This window comes from Arachis stenosperma, chromosome 2 (assembly GCF_014773155.1).
Source record: "Arachis stenosperma cultivar V10309 chromosome 2, arast.V10309.gnm1.PFL2, whole genome shotgun sequence".
Lineage (NCBI taxonomy): Eukaryota > Viridiplantae > Streptophyta > Magnoliopsida > Fabales > Fabaceae > Arachis > Arachis stenosperma.
In genome coordinates, this window is record NC_080378.1 from 84,356,628 (window position 1) to 84,367,122 (window position 10,495).

The 10,495-nt window shown below is 39.9% G+C and overlaps 1 protein-coding gene across 1 annotated transcript; it reads left to right on the forward strand.

The window, feature by feature from the left end:
* Nucleotides 1-409: 409 nt before the first annotated feature.
* LOC130963083 (protein FAR1-RELATED SEQUENCE 1-like) lies at nucleotides 410-10,122 on the forward strand. The gene is made up of 3 exons (XM_057889234.1): nucleotides 410-872; nucleotides 917-1,350; nucleotides 9,739-10,122. Exons 1-3 carry the CDS (start codon nucleotides 410-412, stop codon nucleotides 10,120-10,122), a joined length of 1,281 nt encoding a protein of 426 aa, XP_057745217.1.
* The last annotated feature ends 373 nt before the right edge of the window (nucleotides 10,123-10,495 follow it).

Below are 10,495 nucleotides of genomic sequence, written 5' to 3' on the forward strand. Positions count from 1 at the left end.
AACGGCACCGAAGGGCATCATCACAGACCAATGCAAGTCTATGTTTGGGCAATTAAGAAGGTCTTGCCCAATACACGACACCGGTGGTGCATATGGCATATAACACAAAAGATACACAACAAGCTTGGAGGTTATTCTAGGTTCAAAGAGTTGAATCTTGAGTTGAAACACATTATATGGAACTCTAAGTCGGTTGAGGATTTCGAGGATCATTGGGCTGAGTTCATTGATGAGTTCAACTTACATCACAACAGATGACTATCAGGTTTGTGTCTTTTTAGGAAAATCATGTGCCAGAAGTGCTTAGATGTTGTTGTGTTCTTGTATTCTGTTTTGGAAAAACGTTCTTATGCATGGTTTTGTTTTTTGGTGGGTTTATTTCTTTTTTAGATCTGTTTGAGACCGACACATGTGGGTGCCTATCTTTTTCAAGGGTCAATTCTGGGCTTCCATAAGGAGTACACAGAGGAGTGAGGGTATGCATTCATTCTTTGATGGATACTTAAATTGTAAGACTAGTTTGGTCCAGTTCGTCCATGAGTTCGACAATGTCCTAAGAACGAAAGAGCAGAAGGAACTGGAGGACGATGCTACAGACTCGAGAGGTCTAATTCCATGTTCAACTAGATCAGCCATCGAGAGACGATTTCAAAAAGAGTATACCAACGAGATGTTTAAGGATGTCCAAACCGAGTTTGGCAAGAAGGCTGATTGCACTATTTGTGCCGTGGATGAACAGGGCAACTCCGCTAGGATAAAAATGGAAGAGAAAATACTAGTCTATGAGACGAATCGATATGTTACGTTTGACGTCCATTTTGATCGTTCGACACACGAGGTTCGATGTAATTGCAACTTGTTCGAGAGTGCAGGTATATTATGTTGCCACTTCTTGTAGTACTTTCATCTTACAAAGTTAATGAGGTGCCTTCCTGCTATGTTTTACCTCGTTGGAGTAAGAACATAAAGCGCAAGCACACCTACATTAAGAGTAGCCACGACGTTAGACGTTCAAATGAAAGCCACAACATATTCAGAGAGTTATGTGCACATTTCTACAATGTTGCACAGGAATTCGTGGACTGTGATAATGAGGCAGACATGCTGCACAATGTTCTGGAGGATGCAAGGGCCAAGCTAGAAGATTACCGTGGCAAGATGCGAAATAACACTGTCGCTACTGCACACAATAGCATCATCATAGGCTCTTCAATCGTTTTCGGCACAGAGGACATTCAGGCCCTATCAAAGGTAACCATTAAGGGTCGTCCAAAAGGCACAAGGTTAGGATATGAGTTGGATAAATCAATCAGAAAATCCATGCAGAGAAAGCGGAAGAGTGTACGCAAGGTATGTATAAGAATTAAAGTTAAACTTCACTTTTTCAATGGTTTTTATTACGTCGATAGTGGGTTGGTTTTGATTGAGCTTGTTTATTTCAAGATAATCGTGTAGAATCTGGTGCAAATCAAGCTTTGGAGGCTTCTGCTCGGCAGATTGCTAAGCAAAAACTTGGTGGATTCATGTCGCTGTTAAACTCCTTTGACAATACCTAGATTGTTTATGATACTACATCCATTATGTTATATTAGAGGTCCCTTTTGTTAGGTTATTGGTGGACGAAAATTGTGACCCTCTTTGTATTTGCATGAGATTTATTTAATGGCTATTGGCTATGTGTGGACACAACTCCGTTCAACTTAACCAGCAAGTGTACTGGGTCATCCAAGTAATACCTTACGTGAGTAAGGGTCGATCCCACAGAGATTGTTGGTATGAAGCAAGCTATGGTCACCTTGTAAATCCCAGTTAAGTGGACTCATAAAGTCAAATGTGATTAGATTGGATAAATAAAGATAAATAAAATAAAAAGGGATAGAAATACTTATGTAAATCAATAGTAGGAATTTCAGATAGGCATATGGGGATGTTGTGCTCCTCTTGTATTTCTACTTTCTTATTACATTCATCCAATCCTTCTTACTCCTTTCCATGGCAAGCTGTATGTAGGGCATCACCGTCTTCAATGGCTACTTTTCATCATCTCGGGAAAATGGTCCTATGTGCTGTCACTGCATAGCTAATAGTCTGGAGGCATCACCCTTGTCGATGGCTACATTCCATCCTCTCAGTGAAAATGGTCCAAATGCTCCGTCACAGCACGGCTAATCATCTGTCGGTTCTCAATCAGACTGGAATAGAATCCCTTGATTCTTTTGCGTCTGTCACTAACGCCCAGCCTTCAGGAGTTTGAAGCTCGTCACGGTCATTCAATACCGGAATCCTACTCGGAATACCACAGACAAGGTTAGACTTTCCGGATTCCCGGAATCCTACTCGGAATACCACAGACAAGGTTAGACTTTTCGGATTCCCATGAATGCCGCCATCTATCTAGCTTATACCACAAAGATTCTGTTGGGGAATCTAAGAGATATGCGCCCGGCCTAAAGTAGAACGGAAGTGGTTGTCAGTCACGCGCGTTCATAAGTGAGAATGATGATGAGTGTCACGGATCATCACATCCATCAAGTTTGAAGCGCGACGTATATCTTGGAATAAGAATAAAAGAGAATTGAATAGAAAGTAATGGTAATTGTATTGAAACTTGGGGTACAGCAGAGCTCCACACCCTTAATCTATGGTGTGCAGAAACTCCACCGTTGAAAATACATAAGTGAAAGGTTCAGGCATGGCCGAATGGCCAGCCCCCTAAAACGTGATCAATAGCCTCTTAAGATGAAGAATAAAACAAAACTGAGACCAAAGATGTCTAATACAATAGTAACTTATCCTATTTATACTAGACTAGCTACTAGGGTTTACATGAGTAAGTAATTGATGCATAAATCCACTTTCGGGGCCCACTTGGTATATGTTTGGGCTGAGCTTGATCTATCCACGAGCTGAGGCTTCTCTTGGAGTTGAACGCCGAGTTATAGCGTATTTCTGGCGTTCAACTCCGGGTTATGACGTGTTTCTGGCGTTTAACTCCAGACAACAGCATGTACTTGGCGTTGAGCGCCACTTTACGTCGTCAATTCCCGAATAAAATATAGACTATTATATATTGCTGAAAAGCTCTGGATGTCTACTTTCCAACGCCGTTGAGAATGCGCCATTTAGAGTTCTGTAGCTCCAGAAAATCCATTTCGAGTGCAGGGAGGTCAGATTCCAACAGCATCAGCAGTCCTTTTGTCAGCCTTTTTTAGAGTTTTGCTCAAGTCCCTCAATTTCAGCCAGAAATTACCTGAAATCACAGAAAAACACACAAACTGATAGTAAAGTCTTGAAATGTGAATTTAACATAAAAACTAATGAAAACATTCCTAAAAGTAGCTTGAACTTACTAAAAACTACTTAAAAACAATGCCAAAAAGCGTATAAATTATCCGCTCATCACAACACCAAACTTAAATTGTTGCTTGTCCCCAAGCAACTGAAAATCAAATAGGATAAAAAGAAGAGAATATACTATAAATTCCAGAATATCAATAAATATTAATTATAATTAGATGAGTGGGACTTGTAGCTTTTTGCTTCTGAACAGTTTTGGCATCTCACTTTTTCCTTTGAAGTTTAGAATGATTGGCTTCTCTAGGAACTTAGAATTTTGGATAGTGTTATTGACTTTCCTAGTTAAGTATGTTGATTCTTGAACACAGCTACTTATGAGTCTTGGCCGTGGCCCTAAGCACTTTGTTTCCCAGTATTACCACCGGATACATAAATGCCACAGACATATGACTGGGTGAACCTTTTCAGATTGTGACTCAGCTTTGCTAGAGTCCCCAGTTAGAGGTGTTCAGAGCTCTTAAGCACACTCTTTTTGCTTTGGATCACGACTTTAACCACTCAGTCTCAAGCTTTTCACTTGGACCTTCATGACACAAGCACATGGTTAGGGACAGCTTGATTTAGCCGCTTAGGCCTGGATTTTATTTCCTTGGGCCCTCCTATCCATTGATGCTCAAAGCCTTGGATCCTTTTTACCCTTGCCTTTTGGTTTTAAGGGCTATTGGCTTTTTCTGCTTGCTTTTTTTTTTCTTTCTAAATATTTTTTTTTGCCAATTTTTTTCGCAAGCTTTTGTTTTTCACTGCTTTTTCTTGCTTCAAGAATCAATTGTATGATTTTTCAGATCATCAATAACATTTTTCTTTGTTCATCATTCTTTCAAGAGCCAACAATTTTAACATTCATAAACAACAAGATCAAAAATATGCACTGTTCAAGCTTTCTTTCAGAAAACAAAAAGTATTGTCACCACATCAATATAATTAAACTAAATTCAAAGATAAATTCGAAATTCATGTACTTCTTGTTCTTTTGAATTAAAACATTTTTCATTTAAGAGAGGTGAAGGATTAATGGAATTATTCATAACTTTAAGACATAGTTACTACATACTAATGATCATGAAGTAGAGACACAAAATATAGATAAACATAACATAGAAACCGAAAAACAGACAGAAATAAGAACAAAGAATGAATCCACCTTAGTGGCGTCTTCTTCTTGAAGGACCAACAATGTCCTTAAGCTCTTCTATGTCCCTTCCTTGCCTTTGTTGCTCCTCCCTCATTGCTCTTTGATCTTCTCTTATTTCATGGAGAATGATGGAGTGCTCATGATGTTCCACCCTTAATTGTTCCACATTGTGGCTCAAATCTTCTAAGGAAGTGTTGAGTTGTTCCCAATAGTTGTTGGGAGGAAAGTGCATCCCTTGAGGCATCTCAGGGATTTCTTGATGATGAGCTTCCTCATGCATCTCTTGAGATCCGTGGAGGGTCTCTCTTGCTTGCTCCATCCTCTTCTTGGTGATGGGCTTATCCTCTTCAATGGAGATGTCTCCTTCTATGATAACTCCAGCTGAGTAACATAGATGGAAAATAAGGTGAGGAAAAGCTAGCCTTGCCATGGTGGAGGGCTTTTCGGCTATTTTGTAGAACTCATTGGAGATGACTTCATGAACTTCTACTTCCTCTCCAATCATGATGCTATGAATCATGATGGCCCGATCCACAGTAACTTCAGATCGGTTGCTAGTGAGAATGATGGAGCGTTGAATGAACTCCAACCATCCTCTAGCCACAGGCTTGAGGTCCAGTCTTCTTAGTTGAACTGGCTTGCCTTTGGAGTCTCTTTTCCATTGAGCTCCTTCCACACATATGTCCATAAGGACTTGGTCCAACCTTTGATTAAAGTTAACCCTTCTAGTGTAGGGGCGTACATCTTCTTGCATCATGGGCAAGTGGAACGCCAACCTTACATTTTCCGAACTAAAATCTAAGTATTTCCCCCGAACCATTGTGAGATAATTCTTTGGACTCGGGTTCATACTTTGATCATGGTTCCTAGTGATCCATGCATTGGCATAGAAATCTTGAACCATTAAGATTCCGACTTGTTGCATGGGGTTGGTTAGGACTTCCCAACCTCTCCTTCGGATCTCATGTCGGATCTCCAGATACTCATTTTTCTTGAGCTTGAAAGGGACCTCAGGGATCACCTTCTTCTTTGCCACAACATCATAGAAGTGGTCTTGATGGCTTTTGGAGATGAATCTTTCCATCTCCCATGACTCGAAGGTGAAAGCTTTTGTCTTCCCTTTTCCTTTTCTAGAGGATTCTCCGGCCTTAGGTGCCATTGATGGTAATGGAAAAACAAAAAAGCTTATGCTTTTACCACACCAAACTTAAAATATTGCTCGCCCTCGAGCAAGAGAAGAAAGAAGAGAAGAAGAAGAAGAAGAAAATATGGAGGAGAAGGAGGAGTGTAAGTTTCGGCCAAGATATAGAAGAAGGGGTTGTGTTGTGTAAAAATGAAGTGGAATGGAGGGGTTTATATAGGAAAATGGGAGAGGGTAGGTTCGGCCATTTTAGGGTGGGTTTGGGTGGAAAAGTGTTATTGAATTTTGAAGGTAGGTGGGGTGTATGGGGAAGAGAGATTGAAGTGATTGGTGAAGGGTTTTGGGAAATAGTGTTTATTGGGAGGAGAGATTCAGAGATTAAAGTTGTTGGGAAGTGTGACATGGGGAAGAGTGTTATAGGATTAGGAGGTAAGGTGGGAATATGTTAGGTGGGGATCCTGTGGGGTCCATAGATCCTGAGGTGATCCTGTGGGGTCCACAGATCCTGAGGTGATCCTGTGGGGTCCACAGATCCTGAGGTGTCAAGGAATTCCATCCCTGCACCAAATAGGCATGTAAAATGCCTTTGCATACCATTCTGGCATTTAAACGCCGAGGTGATGCATGTTTTGGGCGTTCAACGCCCATGTGAAGCATGTTTCTGGCGTTGAACGCCAGTTCCATGCTTGTTACTGGCGTTCAGCGCCAGCTTTCCTCAAGGCACATTCCTGGCGTTCAAACGTCAGAATGTTGCTTGTTTCTGGCATTCAGCGCCAGATTCATGCTCTGTTCTGGCGTTGAACGCCAGCCAGATGCTTCTTACTGGCATTGAACGCCAGTCTGTCCTTCCTCCAAGGTGTGATTTTTCTTCTGCTGTTTTTGATTCTATTTTTAATTTTTATAATTTTTTCGTGACTCCGCATGATCATGTACCTAATAAAACACAAAATAACAAAAAAATAAAATAAAATAAAAATTAGATAAATAAAATTGGGTTGCCTCCCAACAAGCGCTCTTTTAATGTCATTAGCTTGACAGTGAGCTCTCATGGAGCCACAAGGTGATCAGGTCAATGTTGTATAGTCCCAACACCAAATTTAGAGTTTGGATATGGGGTCTTAACACCAAACTTAGAGTTTGGTTGTGGCCTCCCAACACCAAACTTAAAGTTTGACTTTGGGGGCTCTTCTTGACTCTGAACTGAGAGAAGCTCTTCATGCTTACTCTCTTTTGTCACAGAGGGATGGCCATGTGCCTTAAACACAAGGTAGTCCCCATTCAATTGAAGGACTAATTTACCTCTGTTGACATCTATCACAGCTCCTGCTGTGGCTAGGAAAGGTCTTCCAAGGATGATACACTCATCCTCTTCCTTCCTAGCGTCTAAGATTATGAAATCAGCAGGGATGTAAAGGCCTTCAACCCTTACTAACACGTCCTCTACTATTCCATAAGGTTGTCTCAATGACTTGTCTGCCAATTGTAATGAGAACAAGGCAGGTTGTACCTCAATGATCCCCAGCTTCTCCATTACAGAGAGTGGCATAAGATTTATCCCTGATCCCAGATCACATAGAGCTTTTTCAAAGGTCATGGTGCCTATGGTACAAGGTATTAAGAACATGCCAGGATCTTGTCTCTTTTGAGGTAAAATTTGCTGAATCCAGGTGTCTAGTTCACTAATGAGCAAGGGAGGTTCACTTTCCCAAGTCTCATTACCAAATAACTTGGCATTCAGCTTCATGATAGCTCCTAAATATTGAGCAACTTGCTCTCCAGTCACATCTTCATCCTCTTCAGAGGAAGAATAGTCTTCAGAGCTCATGAATGGCAGAAGGAGATTTAATGGAATCTCTATGGTCTCTATATGAGCCTCAGATTCCTTTGGATCCTTAATAGGAAATTCTTTCTTGCTTGAGAGACGTCCCAGGAGGTCTTCCTCACTAGGATTTTTGTCCTCCTCCTCCCTTGTGCATTCGGCCATATTGATTACATCAATGGCCTTGCACTCTCCTTTTGGATTCTCTTCTGTATTGCTTGGGAGAATACTGGGAGGAGTTTCAATTACTTTCTTACTCAGCTGGCCCACTTGTGCCTCCAGATTTCTGATGGAGGATCTTGTTTCACTCATGAAATTGAAAGTGGCTTTTGACAGATCAGAGACTAGATTGGCTAAATTAGAAGTGTTTTGTTCATAATTCTCTGTCTGTTGCTGAGAAGATGATGGAAAAGGCTTGCTATTGCTCAGCCTATTGCGTCCACCATTGTTAAAGCCTTGTTGAGGCTTTTGTTGATCCTTCTATGAGAAATTTGGATGATTTCTCCATGATGAATTGTAGGTGTTTCCATAAGGTTCACCCATGTAATTAACCTCTGCAATTGCAGGGCTCTCAGGATCATAAGCTTCTTCAGAAGCTGCCTCTTTAGTACTGTTGGATGCATTTTGCCATCCATTCATACTTTGAGAGATCATGTTGACTTACTGAGTCAACATTTTGTTCTGAGCCAATATGGCATTCAGAGCATCAATTTCAAGAACTCCCTTCCTCTGAGGCGTCCCATTATTCACGGAATTCCTCTCAGAGGTGTACATGAATTGGTTATTTGCAACCATGTCAATGAGTTCTTTAGCTTCTGCAGGTGTTTTCTTTAGGTGAATGGATCCACCTGCAGAATGGTCCAATGACATTTTCGAAAACTCAGATAGACCATAATAGAATATATCTAATATGGTCCATTCTGAAAACATGTCAGATGGACACCTTTGGGTCAACTGCTTGTATCTTTCCCAAGCTTCATAGAGGGATTCGCCATCTTTTTGTTTGAAGGTCTGAACATCCACTCTAAGCTTGCTCAGCTTTTGAGGAGGAAAGAATTTATTCAAGAAGGCTGTGACCAGCTTTTCCCAGGAGTCCAGGCTATCCTTAGGTTGTGAATCCAACCATATTCTAGCTCTGTCTCTTACAGCAAAAGGGAAAAGCATGAGCCTGTAGACTTCAGGATCAACTCCATTCGTCTTAACAGTCTCACAGATCTGCAAGAACTTAGTTAAAAACTGATAAGGATCTTCAGATGGAAGTCCATAGAACTTGCAGTTTTGTTGCATTAAGGCAACTAGCTGAGGTTTCAGCTCAAAATTGTTTGCTCCAATGGCAGGAATGGAGATGCTTCTTCCATCAAATTTGGACGTTGGTTTTGTGAAGTCACCAAGCATTCTCCTTGCATTATCATTATTGGGTTTGGCTACCATCTCCTTCTCTTGTTCGAAAATTTTTGAAATGTTGTTTCTGGATTGTTTAGCTTCTCTTAGTTTCCTTTTCAGAGTCCTTTCAGGTTCAGGATCAATTTCAACAAGAGTGCCTTTTTTCTTGTTCCTACTCATATGAAAGAGAAGAAAACAAGAAAAGAAGAGGAATCCTCTATGTCACAGTATAGAGATTCCTTTATGTTAGTAGAAAAAGAAAGGGGAGAAGAGTGAAGAAGAATGGGTTCGGATATTTAGATGAAGAGAGGTGAAGAGAAGTGTTAGTAAATAAATAATTAAATAGAATAAGAAAAGAGAGGGAGAATTTCGAAAATAATTTTGAAAAAGGGGTTAGTATTTTCGAAAATTAAAGATAAGATATAATTAAAATTAAAATTTAAAACAAAAAGAATTTTTGAAAAAGAGATGAGATATTTTTGAAAATTAGAGAGGGAAAAGTAGTTAGGTGGTTTTGAAAAAGATAAGAAACAAACAAAAAGTCAAATAGTTAGTTGAAAAAGATATTAAAATCACATTTGAAAAGATAAGAAGATAAGAAGTTAGATAAGATATTTGAAATCAAATTTTTTGAAATTTTGAAAAAGATATGATATAAAAGATAAGATAAAAAGATATGATTAAAAAGATAAAAAAGATATTTCGAAAAAGATTTGATTTTAAAATTAAAATTAATTACTTGACTAACAAGAAACTAAAAGATAAAATTCTAGAATTTTACCTCGTTGGAGCAAGAACATAAAGCGCAAGCACACCTACATTAAGAGTAGCCACGACGTTAGACGTTCAAATGAAAGCCACAACATATTCAGAGAGTTATGTGCACATTTCTACAATGTTGCACAGGAATTCGTGGACTGTGATAATGAGGCAGACATGCTGCACAATGTTCTGGAAGATGCAAGGGCCAAGCTAGTAGATTACCGTGGCAAGATGCGAAATAACACTGTCGCTACTGCACACAATAGCATCATCATAGGCTCTTCAATCGTTTTCGGCACAGAGGACATTCAGGCCCTATCAAAGGTAACCACTAAGGGTCGTCCAAAAGGCAAAAGGTTAGGATATGAGTTGGATAAATCAATCAGAAAATCCATGCAGAGAAAGCGGAAGAGTGTACGCAAGGTATGTATAGGAATTAAAGTTAAACTTCACTTTTACAATGGTTTTTATTACGTCGATAGTGGGTTGGTTTTGATTGAGCTTGTTTATTTCAAGATAATCGTGTAGAATCTGGTGCAAATCAAGCTTTGGAGGCTTCCGCTCAGCAGATTGCTAAGCAAAAACTTGGTGGATTCATGTCGCTATTAAACTTCTTTGACAATACCTAGATTGTTTACGATACTACATCCATTATGTTATATTAGAGGTCCCTTTTGTTAGGTCATTGGTGGACGAAAATTGTGACCCTCTTTGTATTTGCATGAGATTTATTTAATGGCTATTGGCTATGTGTGGACACAACTCCGTTCAACTTAACCAGCAAGTGTACTGGGTCATCCAAGTAATACCTTACGTGAGTAAGGGTCGATCCCACAGAGATTGTTGGTATGAAGCAAGCTATGGTCACCTTGTAAATCCCAGTTAAGTGGACTCATAAAGT

What these genes read in the sequence shown, in the direction of transcription:
- LOC130963083 (XM_057889234.1), top strand. Translation starts at nt 410, where the DNA reads ATGTGGGTGCCTATCTTTTTCAAGGGTCAATTCTGGGCTTCCATAAGG. An exon ending in CAACTTGTTCGAGAGTGCAG is followed by an intron (nt 873 to 916) that starts GTATATTATGTT and finishes CATCTTACAAAG; the next exon opens with TTAATGAGGTGCCTTCCTGC. An exon ending in AGCGGAAGAGTGTACGCAAG is followed by an intron (nt 1,351 to 9,738) that starts GTATGTATAAGA and finishes AATGTTGCACAG; the next exon opens with GAATTCGTGGACTGTGATAA.